This window comes from Chelonia mydas, chromosome 14, assembly GCF_015237465.2.
Source record: "Chelonia mydas isolate rCheMyd1 chromosome 14, rCheMyd1.pri.v2, whole genome shotgun sequence".
NCBI lineage: Eukaryota > Metazoa > Chordata > Testudines > Cheloniidae > Chelonia > Chelonia mydas.
The window spans coordinates 34,804,039-34,827,363 of record NC_051254.2 but is presented as its reverse complement, the minus strand read 5'-3'; the positions used below and the strand labels follow the sequence as shown (position 1 = coordinate 34,827,363).

The 23,325-nt window shown below is 43.5% G+C and overlaps 2 protein-coding genes and 1 pseudogene across 2 annotated transcripts; 2 read left to right on the top strand and 1 right to left on the bottom strand.

Annotated features, from left to right (window-relative positions):
* Positions 1 to 5,802: 5,802 nt before the first annotated feature.
* On the bottom strand, positions 5,803 to 6,777 carry LOC102941532 (olfactory receptor 14A16). Its single transcript, XM_007070743.3, has one exon. The coding sequence runs from the start codon at positions 6,736 to 6,738 to the stop codon at positions 5,803 to 5,805; it is 936 nt and encodes a 311-aa protein (XP_007070805.2). The 5' UTR covers positions 6,739 to 6,777.
* A 7,260-nt stretch (positions 6,778 to 14,037) lies between these two features.
* On the top strand, positions 14,038 to 14,887 carry LOC102941299 (annotated as a pseudogene).
* A 5,268-nt stretch (positions 14,888 to 20,155) lies between these two features.
* LOC102941077 (olfactory receptor 10A7) lies at positions 20,156 to 21,106 on the top strand. Its single transcript, XM_027832886.3, is given in 3 exon segments — positions 20,156 to 20,205; positions 20,207 to 20,463; positions 20,466 to 21,106. Coding segments are annotated over 3 exon segments (948 nt in total).
* The last annotated feature ends 2,219 nt before the right edge of the window (positions 21,107 to 23,325 follow it).

Sequence of the window (23,325 nt, the reverse complement as noted above, 5' to 3'; positions counted from 1 at the left end):
ATAGGTGAACACAGACCCAAACCCTTGGATCTTAAGAACAATGAAAAGGCAATCAGGTTCTTAAAAGAAGAATTATAATTAAAGAAAAGGTAAAAGAATCACCCCTCTAAAATCAGGATGGTAAATACCTTACAGGGTAATCAGATTCAAAATATAGAGAATCCCTCTAGGCAAAACCTTATGTTACAAAAAGACACAAAAAGAGGAATATACATTCCATCCAGCACAGCCTATTTTACCCACCATTAAACAAAAGGAAATCTAATGCATTACTAGCTAGATTATTTACTAACTTTTTACAGGAGTTCTGAGCTGCATTCTTGATCTGTTCCCAGCAAAAGCATCACACAGACAGACAGACCCTTTGTTCCCTCCCTTCCAGCTTTGAAAGTATCTTATCTCCTCATTGATCATTTTGGTCAAGTGCCAGAGACATTATCTTAGCTTCTTAACCCTTTACAGGTGAAAGGGTTTTGCCTCTGGCCAGGAGGAATTTAAAGGTGATTACCCCTCCCTTTATATTTATGACAGCACGTCTTTTGAATTTCAGAAAAATGAAGGCTGGAATTTGCAAAGGAGCCTAAGGGAGTAAGGCATGTACATCTTGAGCACCTATCTCCCTTAGAATCCCTTGAGAATCCCAGCCTCAAATGATAACAAGTACATCCACACAGCAGGGGTGAGAGGTGACCAAGACTCTAGAGCTCCTGAGATCTAAGCCCAGGTAGTCAACTGAGGTCCTGCACACTCTGTGCCTCAATTTCTCCAACTGTATCATGGGAGTTAATTACTGAGCGTCGATAGGTAATTCACAATGAATCATTTATTTAGTCCTGACCCACAATTTATTTTCTCCATGTAGATACTTATAAACTATGATCAAATCATCCCTGTATGTTTTCTTTGTTAAGCTAGTTGTTAATTAATTTTTTTTAATAGAAAATTGTGTTTTCAATTAAACAATTTTTTTTTCTCAGAATCCGTCTACTTTCCTGGAAAAATTTGATTATTCCTGGAAAGAAAGAAAATTTTGGTTTAGATTGGATGCATCCAATGAAGTGAGCTGTAGCTCACAAAAGCTTATGCTCAAATAAATTTGTTAGTCTCTAAGGTGCCACAAGTACTCCTTTCCTTTTCATTTGATTGTGACAGTCAGTGAAGCAAAATCTGCTGAAGAAAGGGAGAAAGATTTGGGCAACGCATCCAGAATAAGAAATCAACCTGAGTGAAATGGCCATGGATTTTGGAATGGTGACAGAGAGGGAGCTTAGGTCTAGTATCATTCCTGGGCAAGAAAACAGGAGGGTGATGTTATGCAATGAGACTCTCAAACACAGGAAGAAACATAAAACAAGACGTCACACATATTCAGATGGGCCATTCATCCCAACAGAAGCTGAAGATCAGCTACAGAAAAACTATGCCACCATGAATTCCTTCCAACTTCTGTCCCCAGTGGGAATGAATCGCTCTATTGCCATAGAAGTTACACTGTAATTAATCCCAAAGGAGAAAGGCCTAGGAAAGAGCAGACTGGTTAGGAACATTTGACTCTTGTTCAGTTCAGATTCACAGGCAAAGAATACGGATTTGGCCCTTAGTTGTTAGTGTTTGCCTCTGAGTATAAAGCAGCTGAGGCTCTTCTGTCAATAAGCTTGTCATAAATATAAAGGGAAGGGTAAACCCCTTTAAAATCCCTCCTGGCCAGAGGAAAAATCCTCTCACCTGTAAAGGGTTAAGAAGCTAAAGGTAACCTCGCTGGCACCTGACCAAAATGACCAATGAGGAGACAAGATACTTTCAAAAGCTGGGAGGAGGGAGAGAAACAAAGGGTCTGTGTCTGTCCGTACGCTGCTTTTGCCGGGGATAGAACAGGAATGGAGTCTTAGAACTTTTAGTAAGTAATCTAGCTAGGTATGCGTTAGATGATGATTTCTTTAAATGGCTGAGAAAAGAACTGTGCTGAATAGAATGACTATTTCTGTCTGTGTCTTTTTTGTAACTTAAGGTTTTGCCTAGAGAGATTCTCTGTGTTTTGAATCTAATTACCCTGTAAGCTATCTACCATCCTGATTTTACAGAGGTGATTCCTTTACCTCTATTTACTTCTATTTCTATTAAAAGTCTTCTTGTACGAAAACTGAATGCTTTTTCATTGTTCTCAGATCCAAGGGTTTGGGTCTGTGGTCACCTCTGCAAATTGGTGAGGATTTTTACCAAACCTTTCCCAGGAAGTGGGGTGCAAGGGTTGGGAGGATTTTGGGGGGAAAGATGTGTCCAAACTACGTTTCCCAGTAAACCCAGTTAGAGTTTGATGGTGGCAGTGGATATTCCAAGGACAAAGGATAAAATTAATTTGTACCTTGGGGAAGTTTTAACCTAAGCTGGTGAAAGTAAGCTCAGGAGGTTTTCATGCAGTCCCCACATCTGTACCCTAGAGTTCAGAGTGGGGGAGGAACCTTGACAAAGCTCTTAGCTAAAAATCACATCTCTGTGCTATAAATACATATTTATTTCTGCAACCCCCTTGGGACACCCACTAGGCCTCAGCCCTGCCTGTTTTTAGCCAAGGGTCCTTCCAGGGATGTTGCCATCGGGTAAGATCCAGGGGAGGTGCTGTTGCCCCTCTTTGGGGTGAGGGTCAGCTAGGGCAGATTGTCAGGATGGTTTATAAAATCCCCCAGCTCCTCAAACTCCCCAGCTCTAATTCAGAACTCAGTGAGACTACGTATCTTGCCTTTGGTATGTCTTTAGCCTTCACCTGTTTTGTTTTAATAATTGTGTCATATGTTCAGATCTTCAAAACAGTGCTGAGAATCCCCTCTGAGCAGGGCCGGCATAAAGCCTTCTCCACCTGCCTTCCTCACCTGGCTGTAGTCTCCGTGTTTGTTTCCACTGGCATCTTTGCCTACATTAAAAACCCACCTCCAGCTCGACATGAGGTCTGGATCTCCTGGCGACTGTTCTCTACCCTGTGGCACCGCCAATGATGATTCCAATCATCTATAGCCTGAGGAACAAGGAGATCAAAGCTGCCCTGTGGAAAATAATTGGGTCAACGCTATTCTCCAAAAAATAAAACGGCCATCTTTCTCCCATGACCGTCATCTCATTCTGTTTTTTATAAATATAATCAACTGATGACATTATTGTTTCCATGAGAACCTAGTGTGCAATCCGTTTATGCACACTGAGGGATTTACACTGGTAAATATCCAGACAAATGCCCCTCAATTCAATGGAGTTACTATAGATTTACACTAACATAAATATCAAAATCTATCTATCCCCAGCCACACCCATCTATCTATCTGTATGTGGCTTTTATACTGCTGCCCATCACCATGCTATCTGAGCACATTCCACATAAAATCAGTAGACATATCAAAGTTTTCAAGGGGTCTAAGGCTCTTCACCGTTTGGGCAGAGGGGTAAAAATTGTACTTGGGATACGAGTGTGTTTGTTTCTTTGCTTGACTGTATCTTCTGGGTTTTTTTGTTTTGTTTTGTTGATTTTATTCTTTGGTTGGTTGATTCATTTCTTTGTGCCAGATGTTTTTGGGGGTGGGAGTTTGGGAGGGTGGGGTCTTTTTGATTCAATGGCAGTATCGGTTTTTTAACATCTAGAATTGGGTGTGTCAATGTGTCGTCTCTTCAATGGGGTTTTCTGAGAGAGCTGAAGGCTTGTTTTGACAATGGTGAACGGGAGGAAAAGAGTTTCTGTAGGCATCTGGCTGATTTTTCAGCAGGTGCACCTGGGTTCAGCACCTGCAGTTATTCCCTGGAGTAAGTTGAGCAACCAGCTGGCCTTTTCCAAACAAATTATGATTTATTTACCACCATAATAGAGCATCACATAAAAGAAAATATTGCAGATATCATCACACCAATGGCTTTGGTAGGGTAAACATTTGGCCTCATTATCCAGAGCCAGTTTGTCTTTAGGAAACAATGGAAAACTTTTCACTTCAGAAAATCCTTTTCACCATAGGAATAACACAACATTCATTGATTTATTTAAATAAAAATAATAAAAGGATCCCTAGACAAGGCTCCAGGCAGCCTGACCCATTCATAAAGTCACACAGTCACAGAGTTCAAGTCCAGAAGGGACCACCAGATCATCCAGTCTGCACACCCACACACTACACCCAACAGGTGAAACGAGACCAAAGTAAATGAGACCCACAGGAGACCAGATGGTTCTGTGCCACAGGCAGAGAACAGGAGGAACTGAGGGCACCAGTGCCCGACCCCCCCTCCCCGCAATGGCAGGGAGATGATTAAGTGAGAGACCCAGATAATCCTGGCAAGTGATCCGCACCCCACACACTTCAGAGGAAAGACAACCCCCCCCCACCCCCCACCAAAGACAACACCAATCTGAGCTGGGGGAAAATTCCTTCCCAACCCCACAAATGGTGATGAATTAGACCTTGAGCATGTAAGCAAGAAACAGCCAGCAAAGCACCTGAGAGAAAGAGAATGGCTGAGAATGCAGAGCCCTGGCACATGCCACGCAATGTCCCATCTCCAGGCATGGCCATCCCCAATGCTTCAGTGGAAGGAGATAAAAAACCCACCCAGAATGCACTGGGGAGGGGGGGATGCCTTCCTGACCCTTGCCAGTGGCCAGATGAAACCCTGAAGCATGAGTTTTAGGAACATAAGACATAAAGCGAAAGTAAGCCCTGCCCCCCACCATCACAAGGAATCCCATCATACAATCACACTCATAAAATTTGTCCAGCTTTCTTAAAACTAATTAAGTTGTTTGCCCCACAACTCCTATTGGGAGGCTGCTCCAGAAACTGCACCCCCGCTAATAGTTGGAAACCTTCCTGTAATTTCTAGCCAGTATCTGGATCTCTCACACTCCCAAATGTACACTCGATCCAGGCTAACACGGTGTGGCTTCTTGTCCCCATCTAGTGGGTAGACCACATATGTCAGTTTATGAGCCTAGAAGGCTTTGTCCTTCAGTGCAGGCTCATGCCTGAAACTCTGAAAGCCCTGGGTTCAAATCTCTGCAAATTATCTGTGAAGGGACATTGTTATAGTGTTACACATAGAAGCACACAAAATAGACGCTTCCCTCCCTCTGCACACACAACTACTCAACATATACACAAACATGCCAAAACACACTAGTGTAGAGTCCAGATTTGCTCCCGTGTAACTGAGATCAGAATACAGCTCTAAAGGCTCAGCTGCAAAGTGAGAAGGCTGCAGTAACTGAAAGAAATGTGGCCACTCTGCAATAAATATACATGTCAAACCCCAACTGGTATAAATTGGCCTAGCTCCAATAAAGTCAATAGGCCTGATTCCCAAATGCCGTACATTGGTTTAGCTCCATCCAAGTCAACATTGATTTAATGAGGATCCACCCCAAATGTCTTCTGTCACATATACCAGTTTAACACCAGTCTGACTCCTTTGGTTCCAATGAAGCCATTTCTGATTTATACACACACAGGCAAGAAAATCCTCATCCTTGTTTTTAGTGGCCATGAATCAGGTACAAATGGCCAAGCAGTCTACCAGGTATTGTTTTGGCAGAGAATGAAAGTCTGATTCTTCTCACATGCAGAGTGTACACCAATTTAACTCCACAACTGGGCCAGATCTTCTGCTGGTGTAAATCAGCCCAGCTGCATTAACATCAGTGGAGTTAATCTGGCTTTGCAACAGTGCAGCTGAGATCAAAATCTGACCTGTGTGAGTGTAAGCTGTCATGGATATAATTGACTTTAATGAAGAGGGAAAGCGAGGGAACGTTTATTGTGGAAAGGCAGAAAATTAATTATTGGTGAATAACTTCCACCCAGTCAGTCTCCTCAGGGCACCTTTGATTTCCTTGTTCCTCATGCTGTAGATGATCGGATTCATCACTGGTGGCAGCACGGAATAGAGAACAGCCACCACAAGATCCAGAGTAGATGGGGCACTGGAGGTGGGTTTCAGGTAAGCAAAGAAGCCAGTGAAAACAAACAAGGAAACCACAATGAGGTGAGGAAAGCAGGTGGATAGGGCTTTATGCCGGCCCTGCTCAGAGGGGATTCTGAGCACTGTTTTGAAGATCTGAACATATGACACAATGATAAAAACAAAGCAGCCTAAGGCTAAACATATACTAAAGGCAAGAACCCTAACTTCACTCAAATATGAGTCAGAGCAGGTGAGCTTGAGTAGCTGGGGGATTTCACAGAAGAACTGATCCACTATGTTGCCATTACAGAAGGTCAATGCAAACGTGTTCCCGGTGTGTAGCACAGAGTAGAGAATCCCACTGATACAGGCACTGACTGCAAGTTGGACACAAGCTCTGCTGTTCATCTTTGTCTCATAGTGCAGTGGTTGGCAGATGGCGACATATCGGTCATACGCCATGACGATGAGAAGGGAAAAATCTGCTGTCAGGAAGGAGAGAAGGAAAAAGACTTGGGCAACACATCCAGCATAGGAAATGGACTTGGTGTTCATGAGGGAGTTGGCCATGGATTTGGGGACAGTGACAGAGATGGAGCCAAGGTCTACGATGGAGAGATTTATCAGGAAGAAATACATGGGGGTGTGAAGGTGGTGGTCGAAGGCTATGGCCATGAAAATAAGAAGATTCCCCACCAGGGCTGCCAGGTAAATCACTAGAAACACCAGAACGTGCAAAATCTGCAGCTCCCAAATGTCAGAGAATCCCCGGAGAAGGAACTCGGTCACGGTGGTTTGGTTGGACATTTTCTTTCTCAGGACATCGTGTGATGGCTGTGGAGGGAAGGACAAGAGCAAGGGCCAGGATTAGATCAGTTAAATAACTCTCCTTTTGTGAAAACCACCTTAATTTCCTTGATTCAGACCCTTGGCTTGTGAAGATTGGTGTAATATGGGAATGAGGATGGGGAAAACACCCCACTCACTCCAATGGAGTTACTCCTGATTCACACTGGGGTGATGGAGAGGAGAATTAGGACCAATTGCTTTTGAGTAGGGCTGTCAATTAATTGCAGTTAACTCAAGCGATAAACTCAAAACCAATTAACTTGATTAAATTAATCGTGATTAATCGTGGTTTTAATCGTACTGTTAAACCATAATAGAATACCAATTTAAATTTATTATAAATGTTTTTGGATGTTTTTCTACATTTTCAAATATATTGATTTCAATTACAACACAGATTACAAAGTGTACAGTGCTCACTTTATATTATTTTTGATTACAAACATTTGCTTACTTTAACTTGCTGGCAAGAATACTGTGGGAAACTGAATCAAAAGCTTTGCTAAAGTCAAGATACAATTCAAATCTTTTCTCATCATCAGTTAGCCTTTTGTTTATTTTTTTATAGTGCAAATCTTTGTAATCAAAAATAATAATATAAAGTGACCTCTGTACACTTTGTATTCTGCATTCTAATTGAAATCAATATATTTGAAAATGTAGAAAAACATCCCAAAATATTCAAAATAAATTTCAATTGGCATTCTATTATTGTTTAACAGTGCAATTAAAACTGCAATTAATTGTGATTAAATTTTTTAATCATTTGACAGCCCTACTTTTGAGGTTCATGTATATCTTTGCCACCCAGAGGTGGACGAGCTCTGGATAACGGTATATAAATGTGACTATCCTCAGTTTACCGAGGGGAATCGGGGGCCTGGCTGGCCAGATTCTGCTGTCAGGGGCACTGCTGTGAATGTGGAGTAATTTCACTGCATGCCATGGAATTACTCCCCATTTAAACTGCTCTAAACGGGAGCAGCATCTAGCATGGAGGTGACCGAGCCCAGTCATAATTACACAGTGAACTCTAGTCAGGAATACAGCCCAGGGGTCCTGACACCCCATCCCCCGTTCTAGCCGGGATTCCACTCTCACTGTGAGAGACAGACATTACAGCTTCCCTCCTGATTCTCTAACCACTCAACTAAATTCCCTTCCAGAGCCTGGAAGAGAACCCTGGAGTCCTGACTCCCAGTTTGCTCCCTTCTCTAACCCACAAGCCAAGAGTTCTGGATCTGCCCACTGAGCTGAACTCCATCCCAGAGCTGGGAACACAACTGAGGTGGCTGGACTCCCAGTCCTCTCCTCTAATCACTACCTTTGACTGCATCTCAGCCTCTCTCTGGCCAATGACTCTCCATGGCCATCAGGAATGACTGCTGCGAGTGACAATGGAGAGTCATTGGGACAGGGAATTCTCCAGTGTGGTAATTGGCGCACTCATCTTGTGTCTGGCACAGCCAAGTTCAAGTCCCTGCTCCAGTGACTACTTAATTATTGATACAAAACGGAGCTGCCTCAACAGGAGAGAATGAGAAAAGTACCTCTCTAGGTAACCCATTACAGTGCTTCACCACCCTCCTAGTGAAATACTGTTTCCTAATATCCAACCTGGACCTCCCACACTGCAACTTGAGACCACTGCTCCTTGCTCTGTCTTCTGCCACCACTGAGAACAGCTGAGCTCCATCCTCTTTGGAAGCCCCCTTCAGGTAGTTGTAGGCTGCTATCAAATCCCCCCTCACTCTTCTCTTTTGCAGACTAAATAACCATCAGCATCTCCTCGTAAGTCATGTGCCCCAGCCCCCTAATAATTTTTGTTGCCCGCCGTTGGACTTTCTCCAATTTGTCCACATCCCTTATGTAGTGGGGGGACCACAATTGGATGCAATATTCCAGGTGTGGCCTCACCAGTGTCGAATAGAGGAGAATAATCACTTCCCTCCATCTGCTGGCAATGCTCCTACTAATGCAGCCCAATAGGCCATTGGCCTTCTTGGCAACAAGGGCACACTGCTGACTCATATCCAGCTTTCTCATCCACTGTAATCCCCTGTTCCTTTTCTGCAGAACTACTGCTTAGCCAGTCAGTCCCCAGTCTGTAGCAATGTAAGGGATTCTTCCTTCCTAAGTACAGGACTCTGCACTTGTCCATGTTGAACCTCATCAGATTTCTTTTGGCCCAATCCTCCAATTTGTCTAGGTCATTCTGGACCCTATCCCTACCCTCCAGTGTATCTACCTCTCCCCGCAGCTGAGTGTCATCTGCGAACTTGCTGAAGGTGCAATTAATCCCATCATCCAGATCATTAATAAAGATGATTAACTAAACCAGCCTTAGGACCAACCCCCGGGGCACTCCGATTGATACCAGCTGCCAACTAGACTTTAAGCCATTAGTCACTACCCACTGAGCCTGACAACCTAGCCAGCTTTCTATCCACCTTTTAGTCTATTCACTAATCCATACTTCTTTAATTTGCTGGCAAGGATACTGTGGAAGACCATATCAAAAGCTTTGCTAAAGTCAAGATACAATTCAAATCCCTGCTCATCATCAATCAGAAGGAAGGTTTGAACCTGGGTCTGTCACATGCCAGCTTAGTACCCTAACCACTCAGCTTCAAGTTATGGGGGCAAGGGGTGCCTGTCCTTATGAGAGACAGAAATGGGACTCAGTAGTTCTGGTTCCTCTCTGCCTGCTCTCTACACTGGAGTGAACTTCCTCCGAAACCCACAAATAGAACCCAGGACTCCTGGCTCTCAGTCCCTACAACTCTAACCCACTAGGCTCCACTCCCTTCCCAGAGCTGAGGAGAGAACCCAGGAATCCTGGATCCCAGCCCTGCTGCTCTAACCCACTAGACTCAACTCCCCTTGCAGCAATCTAATAGACAGAAGTAACAATAAACATGGAAAAAAGAAAGAGGAGTACTTGTGGCCCCTTAGAGACTAACAAATTTATGTGAGCATAAGCTTTCGTGGGCTAAAACCCACTTCATCGGATACATGCAGTGGAAAATACAGCAGGAAGATATATATATATATATACACAGAGAACATGAAAAAATGGGTGTTGCCATGTCCACTATAACGAGAGTGATCAGTTAAAGTGACAAGTATCAGACGGGTAGCCATGTTAGTCTGGATCTATAAAAGCGGCAAAGAGTCCTGTGACGCCTTATAGACTGACAGACGTATTGGAGCTTAAGCTTTCGTGGGTGAATACCAGCTTCGTCGGATACATGTCAGTTAAGGTGAGTTATTATCAGCAGGAGAAAAAAAAACCTTTTGTAGTGATAATCAGGATGGCCCATTTCCAACAGTTGACAATGAACATAGAGATAAGGAAAGAGAGCGAGAACTAGACACAAACTGACGGATAGATAGATAGATAGATAGATAGATAGATAGATAGATAGATGTAACAACAAACTAACAGAGAGACACAAGTTAGAAAAGAACAGATACAGAGAGTGAGAGAGAAACAAAGAACTAACACAAGCTAACAGGTAGATAGAGAAGTAAAAACAAACTAATTGAGAGAGAAAAGTACAAACAGACAGACAGACAGCAATAACAACAAACTAATGTATACATAGAGAAAAGTAACAGTGAGCTGATAGTGTTTGTCAAAATTTTTGGACAATTTTAATGTAAACTTCTCAGTCCATTCTAAAAAATATTTGTGTCAATTTGATCAATTCCCCCACTCCCAATAGGAGGAAACTGTGGCATGGATATTCTGCCCTCTCTTTCCTAAGCTAACTGCTTTGGATTACCTCAGTTTCCCATGCCCAAATCGAGCTAAGAGTGAAACTCTGAAAAAAAATACATATTGTCATTTACAATTTTGTCCTTAAACAGCCACTCTGTAATCCCCAAATATATTTCATTGCAAGAGCAAACTTACAGTGCTGGTCTGTGTGGAATCATCAGACTGAGATGTCTTTTCTCCTCGAGCTACAGACTGCAATTGGTTGCCCCTCTCTCTCCAGCCCCATACACACCGCTCTATCAATCTCTCTGTCTAATGCTCCTATCACTGTATTATGAGAGGCCATTCCCCCACTGCACTGAGCCTGAGCTGCTGGAAATACACTGAGATCTGTGCTGTCTGCAGATGAGCTCTGTGTCAAAAAGATTGGTGCTGTGGGAAGGTGATTTATCCATGTCTGTTTTCTAAGGCCTGTGGGACTCATTCCCTGGAGCCCTCAATAGCCCAAAAGCAACAGTACATTTCTCTTGCCCTCTACTTCTCTGTAGAGTTTCCAGAAACTAAAATAATCACAATTACAATTAGGCAGCAGGGTCTAGAGGAAAGGTTGTGAGGCAAACACTGACCTGCTGTGTTACCTGGGGAAAGTCATTCCCTGGGGCTGTCTTTTCCCTCCCATCCTTTGCCTGTCTTTTCTACTGTAAGCTCCTTCAGGTGGAGTCTTTGTCGTACCTAATGAAATGGGCCTCTGACATCAGATGCAACTATCAGATAGTTAATTAATTATTAAAAAGCTAAAGGCCAAAGTGTCCTGAGATCTGATCCCAACTATTCCTCTGATTGTTCAGTCACTTCACTGCTCCATTTCTCAGTTTGTCATCCATCAAATGGGGATAATAATTACAACTTGGAGGATAATTCATAATGAATAGCCATGCTCAAAAATATCTTCCTGGCAAAATAGACTTTTGAAGAAAAATTGCTTGTCATTGAAAATAATTTTGGCGTGGAAAAAAATTCATTTTGGACTCATTTTTCTATGGGTTTTTGTTTGTCGGTGTGGGGAAGCTGTTTTTGGTTTTCTTTTTATGAAAACCCGGAGATGGAAACCTTTTTTGTATATTTTTTCAGGTCTTGGGGAAAAAGTTTTCAATATCAGAAATCTTTTCTCCAAACTAGAAAATATACACCATATAGTAGCATTTTTACTAGAGAAGATTTTTGAAAACCAAACACTTTTCAGTCTCCAGTTTCATTTTTTTGCCCAGCCCCCATCCAAAAGCAATATTATGGGATGTTTCTAATGAAAACAAAGCAATGACATTTCTCAGAAAAATAAAATTTTCATTTTTGACCAGCTTTAATAATGAATAATTAAAACTAAATTAAATGCATTTGAGTTGATATGGGTGCAACATTCATTGGAATTTTATTTGACAACTTCTGCTTGTTATAGATCAGAGGAACTGTCTAACTGAGTCAGACCTTTGGACCATCTAGTCCAGGATCCTGTCCCTGGCAGTGGCTAGAACCACCTGATTCAGAGGAAGGTCTAAGGTGCCCCATATAGGACAATTCTTGAATAATCTGCCCATGGTGGCGTCTCATCATCATCAGCTAATGAATGGATCTATGGTGTGAGGAAGGCGAGTTTCTATCCTTCAGAGAGTTTTATCTACTCTAAAGTAACTGCATGCGCACATTATCCATACAGACTGGAATGTTCGAAGGTACCTACTGGATTTGGGTGCCTAAATCCAGTTTGCTTTCGATAGGAGTACCCAGCTCCATTAATCCCCTTTGAAAATCTCGCCTAGTTTATTATTAATTACTTATTTAGTAGATTCTCCATCACTGAGAACTTTCAAATCAAGATTGGATGTTTTTCTAAAGAATCTGCTCTAGGTATTATTTTGGGGACATTCTCTGGGCTGGATTGTACAGGGGGTCAGACTAGAAGGTCACAATGGTCCTTTCTGGCCTTGGAATCTATTAATCTAATTTGAACTCCCCCAAGAATGGGAACAAAGTGTCTCCAAAAAACTCACAAAAATGGTAGTTCTTTTAAATTGTTAAATTTCTATGAATTATGTAAAGAAAGTTTGAATTGTTTTAAGGGAGTAAGATGATTCTGATCCCCTCCCCTGTGTTTTTGACCAGCTCTAGTAAAATTAATTCCAGGAGATATTAGCTGAATTAGGCCACACCTCAGAGTAACACATCTCCACCCCTCTCAGTGAAGTAGGCTACAGCTTCATACATGTCATAATATCTCCTGGGGACAGATTTCTGTCCAGGACTCTACAACAATCAAACATTAAACCAGTTCCTTGACAATCCCAGTTTTGTGCTCATGGTGGGGCCAGCATGACCAGTGATGGAATTTTCGAGGTTGCCTATAGATATTTGGCCATCAAATTCCAGTTAGTTTTAATGAGGATTGAGTTTTTCTTTGGGTCTCTGAACTTTTGTATGCCAGATCCCTCTGGTCACTTTGAAAACCGCAGCCTAGGGGTCTAGCCAATGTTGTGGGAACAACAATGCAGTGAATGAAGCTCCAGGTTTATATACCTCACTTGGTGTCTGTGTAAAAGGGCCTCCCCAGGAATTTGGAACTAAAGCTAGTTTTTGGTGCCCAGCTCGAGATGACTGAGGCCTTTCAGAGCGATCGGGAGACAGAGTCATGTGATGTGGAGCCAGACAGAGTGAGAAGTGGGTTGCAAGACAGCAAGGATGTGCCTCCAGCTGAGCCCATGAGGTGCCCAGAGATAATCAGGAGGCCCCTGGGTTCAGAGGCCAAACCTGCTAATGGGTTGGCTAAAACCTGCTCCAAAACACAAGTGTCTGAACCTGCTGAGAAAGTGAGGTGAGCACTGTCAAGAGAGGGAAACAGGTCACAAATCAGAGTGGGGACTAGTGGTTAGAAAATAGAGGGGACGTGAGTCAGGACTCCTGGGTTTCTGTCCCAGCTCTGGGGGGAGGGGAGTAGGGTTAGTGGTTAAAGCAAGGGGGCTGGAAGTCTGGACTCTTGGGTTCCAGTCGTTACTGCCTTTGAATCTCTGTGTGACCTTGTGCAAGTGACTTCTGCTGCTCTCCATGCCTCAGTGTCCCCATCTATTAAATGGGCCTTATCAGACTAGCTCCTTTTGGAGTCAATAGTACTGGATCCCCAGCTGTTGTGAATCACCCATAGCTTCCTTGGAGCAAATGGTGCCAGATCCCCAGCTGGTGTGAACAGGCAGAGCTCCGTTGAGGGCAGTGTGGCAGTATATGGGAAAGATCCAGTTGTGGAGAAGCCAGCAGAAGTGGCAGCCATATCCCTGCAGCTGGGTCCACCCCTTGGTATGTAAGTTACCTCAGTGCGGGGTTCCATTCTCACCCCTTCCCCACAATAAAGCTCCGATGTGCTTGGCCCGCACATCTCTGCTTGGCTCAAAGTGCTGTTATACATTGAGGTGCTAGTTAACGGTGGCTGTTATAATGTCCTCCCCTCTCCCCGGTCTGTGTGTGCTACAGGGACCCACACTGATGGGATGGAGCATGGGAACCTCATGGAGTTGACAGAGTTTGTCCTGGTGGGGCTATCTCAGACCCATGAGGTACAGCTCATCCTCTTCTTCCTTTTCCTGCTCTTCCACATCATCATCCTCCCAGCCAACTTCTTCATCATCCTCACCATGCAGGGCAGTCCCCCTGCTGGGCTCCCCCATGTATTACTTCCTGGACAACTTGGTCTTCTGCTACTACTCTGTCAACCATCCAAAAATGCTGGTCAACTTCTTCTCCCACTGCAAGACCATCGCATACCAGGGTTACATGGCCCAGCTCTTCTTCCTCCACCTCCTGGGGGCAGCCAAGGTCATGGCTTATGACTGATACGTGGAACATCTGCCAACCTCTGCACTGTACCAAGCTCAAATAGAGAGGGGCCTGCTGCACCCTGGTGAGGGACGTGTGGATAGGAGGCTTCCTACATTCCATTGTCCAGGTGGTTCTGACCATCTGACCATCCTTCTGAGGCCCCAACGAGCTTGACAACTTCTTCTGTGATGTCCCTCAGGTGATCAAGCTGGCCTGCATTGACTCCTATGTGGTGCAGCTGCTGATGTTCTCTGACAGCAACGTGGTCACCTTGATATACTTTGTCCTCCTCCTCATCTCCTACACTGTCCTGCTGGTCAAGCTCAGGATCCGGTCCAGGAAAGAGCAAAGTGGCTTCCACCTGCATCACCCACATCATCATCAGTCTTCATCATATTCAGTCCAGCCCTCTATGTCTACACCCGGCTCTTTGGCAGCTTCCCCATGGACAAGGTGATGTCCATATTCCACACCACATTGTACATGATCATCAGCACCATAAAGAGGATGGTGGGAAGATAAGGGCTTTGGAGAGGGTAATAAATGGAAGTCAGAATAAAGAATTGTCAGACTGGGAAATATATTCTTGGTGTAGGGCTCAGTTTTGCTTTTAGTTATACTGCAACTCGGTAGGATCTGGAGTAACTCTGTGGTAATGCTGTAGTATCTATGGAGCAACTAGAATATGTGAAGTAACTTACTAGTAAATCTGTAGTAACTATGGAATAGCACTGTAACATATATGAAAATCCCTGTACAATCTGTGGAATAATGAGTAAATCTGTAGCATTTACAGATCAGCTATGTATTAACTCTATAATGAGTAACTCTACAGTAGATGTGGAGTGAGCCTGTAGTAAATGTGTTATATCTATGGAGCAACTCTGTAGAATCTATGGAGTTGCTCTGTAATGTCTATGGACCATCTTATGAATCTGTAGTGTCAATGGAAGATCTGTGGGATGACTATGGAGTATATCATGGATAACTTGAGAGTTTACATTGGTGTAACTGAGAGAAGAAATTGGCTCATTATATTTTACATCTGAATATGGTGCTATGCGTAATTAATACTAATTAATAGGCAGGAGATGATTATCACTTGTATTAGCTGTGTTAAAACACAGAAGGAATCTTGGGTATGAGTCAATGTGTTTGAATAAGTGTCTAGAATTAAATTCATGTCACTTCAAAATTGCAGGGTTAATTATTGTCTTGATTTATATTATGCTAGCACATAAGGGACCTTACTGAGATCAGGTCCCTTTGTACCAGGCACTGTACACATTCATAGTAAAAGTACCCTAGTAGGTACCCCTGCCCCAAAGACCTTACAATCTACATAGGCAAGACAGACAAACAATGGATGAATGGAAGAATGATTGCCCTTGCGGAACTGAGACCAGAGAGATTAAGGCTGGAATGTTCTGTAATGCCTAAAAGAGCTTGCTGATGTCACTGAAAAACCCAAGGTCAGGAGCAGCATTGGGAATTTAACGCAGGTGGTCTAAGACCCAGCCCAAGTCCTTGGCTACAGCACCATGCTTCTTCTAGAATAGGGAGGAGAGTCAAGGTTATATGGGCGACCTGCAAACTTATGTCACTTTCCAGCTTGTCTGTGGAGCTGTGAAGACCTGGAGTCTGGACCCTGCTGGGTTATTGGTTTTATGTTTTTACTTTTTTCACCTTCTTTGTTTTAAAAAACAAAACAGAGCACACACAAAGTCTGGGCAATTGCACACTGTACTGTACATTAATGTTGTGTGATTAAGCAAATTCAAGACATGGTTGGGCAAGCAGCCTTAACACTACCCTTTGTGCCTACAGGATATTTTGATGTAACCTTTAATTGCATTACCACATGACATGTACTGCAGTGGCAGATATACATGTGACACACAGTCTTGTACGTTTCATACTAGTATCTGGGGCCTTGACCGAGATCTTGGCTGCACAAGAGGGACCATTGGTCTAAGCCGGCTGAGCAGTGAGGCCAGGCACTCGGCTGGACGTACCAATGGCTTGGTGAAGCATTCACAAGAAGGCTGAGGTAGCAGGTTAGCTGGAGTATCAGATGGATCCAGGGTGACGGGGAAGGCAGGATACAAGGTCAGATGGGTAGGTAGAATCATAGAAATGTAGGGCTGGAAATCAGTTATTTCCCATTTTGTAATTGTGATGTGTTTGATTTTTCCTTCCTGGGGGAAGTACTTTGCACTTGTCTTTATTGCATTTCATCTTGTTGGTATCAGACCAATTCTCCAATTTGTCAAGGTCATTTTGAATTTGAATGTCCTGGTGCTGTCTGAGGGGGAGACTGGGCTGGATGGGACCACTGGTCAGGTCTGGGGTGGAAGGAAGGGGAGCAGAAGATTTCATTTTTCAATAAGATGATAATGTGGAACATGGGCATGGAGACAGGATGGCTGATGAGAATGAGGGCATAGAAATGGAAATGATTACCTCTGAGGTGGAAGCAAAACTTAACAAGCTTAAAGCACTCAAATCGAAGGGACCAGATGATCTCCACCCCAGAATACTGAAAGAACTGGTACCTGACATTGCAAGTCCAGTAGCACGGATATTTAACAAATCTACCAATTTAGGGGTAGTACCATATGACTGGAGAATAGCTAATGCAGTACCTATAGTTAAGAAATGGAAAAAAAGTGAGCTGACCTGTTAACCTGACCTCACTAGTATGCCAGGCTGTAGAACAAATTTTGTAGGAAAGAATAATTAAATTCATGGAGGTAAACAGAAAAGGGGATACAACACAACATGGGTTTACCAAATGTAGATGGTGCCAGACTAACCTAATGTTTTTCTCTGAGAAAAAAACTGATTTACCAGACAAGGGAATTGTGGCAGATCCCATCTACCTGGACTTCAGTAAAGCATTTGACATGGTATCACATGAGAAATTATTAGCTAAACTGGCAAAGCTGGGGATTAGTACAAGAACTGTAAGGTCGGTGTGACATTCCCCTGTGGTGTTGTCTGGACCGGTGATCTGCTAGGCCACTCCAGTCCTTGACTCTGGGAGCCAGCCTTACCCTGCTCTGCTGCGAGAACCCCCACTCCCGGGCTGTTCGCGCACAGCCTCTGGCATGTAAACTGCTCCCAGCTACTTGCAATAGAATGACACTCGCCAATATCTCTGGTCCTAGACGCAACCCTAGGGACCTCCATCTTGCAGTGTCCAGTTATGCCCTCTGGACGCTGCAAGCTTATATGAGTTCATCAATTTAACAAAGAAATTGATATGTACCGAGCTTGTTATCCCAAAGGGAGCCTCTGGCACACTGCAAACCAAACACACCGCTTCAGGTAGAATAAACAGATTTATTAGCTATAAAACTAGATTTTAAGTGATTATAAGTCAAAGCACGACAAGTCAGATTTGGTCAAATGAAATAAAAGCAAAACACATTCTAAGCTGATCTTAACACTTCCGGTGTCCTTAAAACTTAGATGCTTCTCACCACAGGCTGGCTGGTTACTTTTCAGTCAGACTCTCCCCTTTGAAATCACTCCTTTCATGTCCGTAGTGCAGAAGAAGCTGCCTTTAAAAGGGAAATATAATAAAAATATACCAATCAGAATATATAAAATAAAATGTTCTGCATTTAAAAAGGAAAATGCAATGTATGCATTTATTTGGGCACAGTATATCTCTTGTGTGAAAGTGAGCCTCTTCATAATCAGCATTATACAGATGTGTAAACTGAGGCACAGATAGGTGACTCAATTTTCTCAAATCATACAGTGAGTCAGAAACAGAATCCAGAAGTACTCACTCTCAGTCCCCTACTCGAAACAATTAGACTTTTATTCCTGCTGGAGCTGGAAATAGAAGCCAGGAGTCCTGACACTCAGGGCCCCCTTGCACTAGATCCCACTTCCCTCCCTGAGCTGGGAATAGAAGCCAGAAGTAGAGCTGAGTGAATCACTGATTTTTTTGATTCAATGGCCAACCCCAAAACTATGGAAAAATAAAAATAAAATTGGGTCAACCAGAAATGGATTTTTTTCTTCTCAAAAATGGAAAAAAAAATCCAACAATTGGGTTAAACAAAAACAAAACATTTTGGTTAACCTGAAATGAAACATTTAATTTTGTTTTGGTCAAACAAAATACTTCATTTGACCAAAATTATTATTATTCTTTTGTTTGTTTCATTTTGTTCTTGGGGTGAGGTTGTTATTAATTATTATTATTATTTTACCATTTTGTTTGTTTTTAAAATAAAGCTAGTTAACCATCTAAAAAAAGTCATTTTGGAAAAAAAGGTCAAAATGTTTCATTTAGTAACTGTCAAAATGAGCTGATTTTTTTTCAGCCAAAACTATTCACCAAATTTGACCTGAATTCATGAATAGTTTTGGTTACCCTGAAACTGTGTTTTTTGACAAATAAATTATTTGTCAGAAAAATTTTGCCCAGCTTTACCCAGGAGCCCAAACTAATAGGCGTCCCTGATATAACATGTAGAGCCCAAACCTTTTAGTTAACACAGTCAAGGGAGCAGTTAGGAACAGAACACAGAGATCTGTTCTTCCTTACCTCCACTCTGTAAAACCCAGCGTGGACACTTATTATCTGTCATTACCTCCTATGGCTGATGCTTACAGATGATCTAAGCCTCTGACTGCCAGATGCTGGGACTGGACGACGACAAAGAGCCCATACACATAGCTGGTCCCGTCTAATCTTACACTTCACTGCCAGCTTATGTGGTTAGATTTACCTCTCACGTTACTGGAACACACCTGGACCAATTTCTGTTCTTCTAGACAAACAAGATTATCTCCAGAATTGAAGGAAAAATAGAGCAACCTCTTTCACTCTCTCTCTCATCTAATCACTCAATCTAATTTACTCGTACAGAATCTACAGAATTGTCCTTCATTTCTTTCTCTCTGTCTTATCAAAGGTACTGTGCATAATTTCTTTCTATCAAGGTAACTAATGTTAATGAATGACTCATCTATCTGCCTATCAACTCTATTTACAATGTCATTTTCAAAGGCACCTAAAATATCTTCATCTACAGGATTCTCTCTCTTCTCACTGAGATTTGAGAGTCCCACAGACACACCGGAGAATCTTGTTTGTCTAGAAGAACAGAAATTGGTCCAGCTGTGTTCCAGTAACGTGAGAGGTAAATCTAACCACATTAGCTGGCAGTGAAATGTAAGATTAGACGGGACCAGCTATGTGTATGGGCTGTTTGTTGTTGGTTTGTCTAGTGCCTTTTCGATAAACACTCTGGTATCTCATTCTCATTAATGGGATGGCACTGTGTGAGGTAGGGAAGTGGGGACAAATATGGGGGTGCTCTTTAATAATCATTTGTAGGGCTGCATGTCTGTGACAATGGGAAAGAAGTCACAAACACTGTGATTTTCCTATTGGTTCATGACTTTTTTTGTGTGTCCATGACTCACCCTGCAGAGGGGGCTCCTGCAGTGCCTGTCCTGAAGGGCTGGGCCAAGCCCCACACTCCAGGCATTGCGACCAAGCGTGCAGGGTCGCAGCGCCGTTCAGGTGTGGCCCAGCTGCTCCTCTGGAGCGGACAGAGCAGCTGCCAATGCCCGTTCCTGAGGTGAGTGTGGGACGGGTGTCAGAATCACCAACCAGAGATGAATAAGATCCAAGAGACCGGACACCTGATCTGTGTGCACGCAGAGAGATGAGAAAGGGGATGGGGTGAAACTGATTGTGTATCTAATCTATCTATCTATCATGAGATACCATGCAAACCCCTGAGAGGTATCTAAATACATATGTGGTCTCAACGGGACCGAGCTATGGAGGAAAACCTAACTGCAGTGACAGTTTATCTTTCTCGGCTTCTCAGACCTCCAGCATTTGCAGCCCCTTCTTTTTGTCCTCATTTTACTCATCTACCTCATCACACTGATAGGAAATGGCCTCATCATCGCTGTCATGGTTGCTGACCTGGCCCTCATCACCCCCATGTATTTCTTCCCTAGGAACTTGTCAGTCTTGGAGATCTGCTACACTTCAGTGGTCATCCCTAAGACCCTGACCAACCTCCTGTCAGAGAGGCAGGCTATCTCTTTCCTGGGCTGTGCTTCTACCTTTTCTTTGGCAGCACGGAGCGTGGCCTGCTGACTGTTATGTCCTATGACCGGTACGTTGCCATATGCAACCCTATGCGTTACTCATTCATCATGAGCAGAAAGGTCACCCTAAGCTTGGCAGCTGTGGTGTGGTTCGTGGGTAACTTGGTGGCATGTATGCAAATGGCAGCCATATTCATGTTACCCTTCCGCAGACCAAATAAAATCAACCACTTCTTCTGCGATGTCCTCCCAGTGCTTAGGCTGGTGAGCACGGATACATCGCTCATCAATGCGATTCTTCCCTTCCTCACTATGGTGTTCACAATAGTCCCCTTAATCTTAATCATCACCTCCTATGAAAGCATCATCTGGACCATTCTGAAGATGCACTCAGGTGAGGGGAGACACAAAGCTTTCTCCACTTGCTCCTCACACCTAATCACAGTCATCTTATTCTACTGCAGCATCTTTATCACCTACATGAGGCCCAGTTCCAGTGTCTCTGTGGACACCGACCGAGCCCTCACCCTGCTCTACACGGTCATTATTCCGACATTCAACCCAATCATATACAGCCTGAGGAACAAAGAAGTCAAGGAGGCGCTGAGGAAATTCTTGACCAGGACTAACATTTCTGTGTTCTCATAAATACAGTTGGTTTTTCTGATCACTGAGCCCCATTAAAGTGTCTCAACTTGGGAGGTGTCACAAAGTGGAAAAATGTCTGTACTATTGCTTAAAATATGATGTATAATTTGGTTTCCCTTTTTAATTCTATATTGTTGTCTGGTTGAATGTGTAGTGTTAAAGCAAAGGAGGTTGTAAAGTGTGCTGTTAAGGAACTCATGAAAAGTAAAACAATGACTCAGATAATTCAGCCTCTGAGGTACCCACTTCAGAGGGTTAAGACAACAATGGGCTGGGTCATCAACTGGGGGAAGAACCGACCTGGCTGGCACCATCCACAATAGGATGTTTTATTCTTCCTATGGCTAGGGCTAAGAATCAAAAGACCCTGAAAGTTAAAAAGGAAGCGGTGGGCTCTGCTGGAACCTGACAAAAAGACCCAGAGTCATCAGGGTAAAGAAAGACAGATAGACAGACTGAGAGTCAGGAACTGCAGTGGTCAAGCTGTAACTTGGTGCCCAGAGAGAACAGGAGACACCAAGGGTGGATCACGTCTACCCAGGGGCTGGAGGGGAATGCCAAACGTAGGGAAGACAATGGGCCCTATAGGTATTTGTTATTTTTAAAATCTGCTTCTTTAAGCACCGTGCACGATTTGGACAAATACTCCTGCTTCTGTGTCACTGCAAACTATTCCTGACCACAGGGTCCCAAAGGGGAACTTTGGCAGAGTCCCAGCACAGCTGGACCTGAGAGGTAGTGGGGTGGGCATCTGGGAAGGGGGAAGCTGGAAACCCCGTCAGAGCTTGGCTGGATTTCTGAATCACACCCCAGAGAGAAGTAGAGGCATGAGCCGGCCACATGGAAGGGGTTCATTCATGGGACTGGAGAAGGGTCTCAGAAGGAGGCAGCCTACCCAGGAGGAATCCAGAAGGGCAGGTCACATTTAAAGTCTGGGCTGTATTTTATTACATCCATGTTTTAGGAAAGATGTGGACAAATTGGAGAGAGTATGTAGGAGAGCAACAAAAATGATCAAAGGGTCAGAAAACCTGACAGCAAGAAAGGTTAAAGAACCTGGGCATCTTTAGTTTTGAGAAAAGAAGGCTGAGGGGGGACCTGATAACAGCCTTCAAGTATGTTAAGGGCTGATATAAAGAGGACGGTGATCTATGGTTCTCCATGTCCATTGAAGATAAAACAAGAAGTAATGGGCTTAATCTGGGATATTTAGGTTATAGATTTGGGAAATCTTTCTAACTAGAAGGGGCGTTAAATTCTGGAACAGGCTTCCAAGGGAGGTTGTGGATTCCCCATCATTGGAGGTTTTTAAGAACAGGTTGGACAACACCTCTCAGGGCTGCTGTAGGTTCACTTGGTCCTGTCTTAGCACAGGGGTCTGGACTCGATGACCTCTCGAGGTCCATCTCAGCCCTACATTTCTATGAATGTCTGACAACTACAACTGTCTAAATGACTTCTAATCTCCTACCAACAGCATTTTCTGTTAAAAAAAAACAACAACAATAAAAACACCTTGGAAATTCACTGACAAAAACTTTATGAATGCAGAGTTATGGTTGTAGAGGGCCAGTGACATAGCATGCCTATGTGCTGTAGTAATTTTGTGGTTGTCACGTTCATCGAGACCTTTGTTTTGCATTGTAACCTCCTTGCTGGTTTAGAACATCCAGATGCTCATGAAAAAGAGGCCTATCCTGACAGCATCAGTCTTCTCTGAGCACTGCTGCCCCTGCTAGAGTGTGGAAAGCGCTCACAAGGAGAGAGCCATCACTGGCCATCAACGTGGACTGATTCTTCTATCCTGGAACAGTGGGTTTTCTGCTGGCAGGGCCGCTGACTTCGATTGACTCTCTACACAGAAGGAAACAGGGGTAGGATTTGGAGCTGGGAAATTCACTCAACAAAAGCACCTGGAAACAGGATGTGGCAGAGAGACTCAGCATTACCTAAGGATGCTGACCAGAACCAGGTCTGCCAGGGATGGTGAGATCAGACTGAGGGGGGTGCCGTGAGGACGTTGTTTTCCTAAGTTCTGTATCTCTGGTGTTGTGTTGTAAAGTGTTTGTGTCTCTTGCTTTCTTGCTGCATTGTCCCTGAAGGGTTTGTCTGGGCTCCCACTGCCAGATGAGGGGGAATGGGTATAAGTAACTGGAGGATGGGAGGAATGAGACAGTTGTTTTGTGGTCTAAGCCAGGTGGACTGCAGACTCCCACTGC

Coding starts and splice junctions, on each gene's coding strand:
- LOC102941532 (XM_007070743.3), bottom strand. CDS start 6,738: ATGTCCAACCAAACCACCGTGACCGAGTTCCTTCTCCGGGGATTCTCT.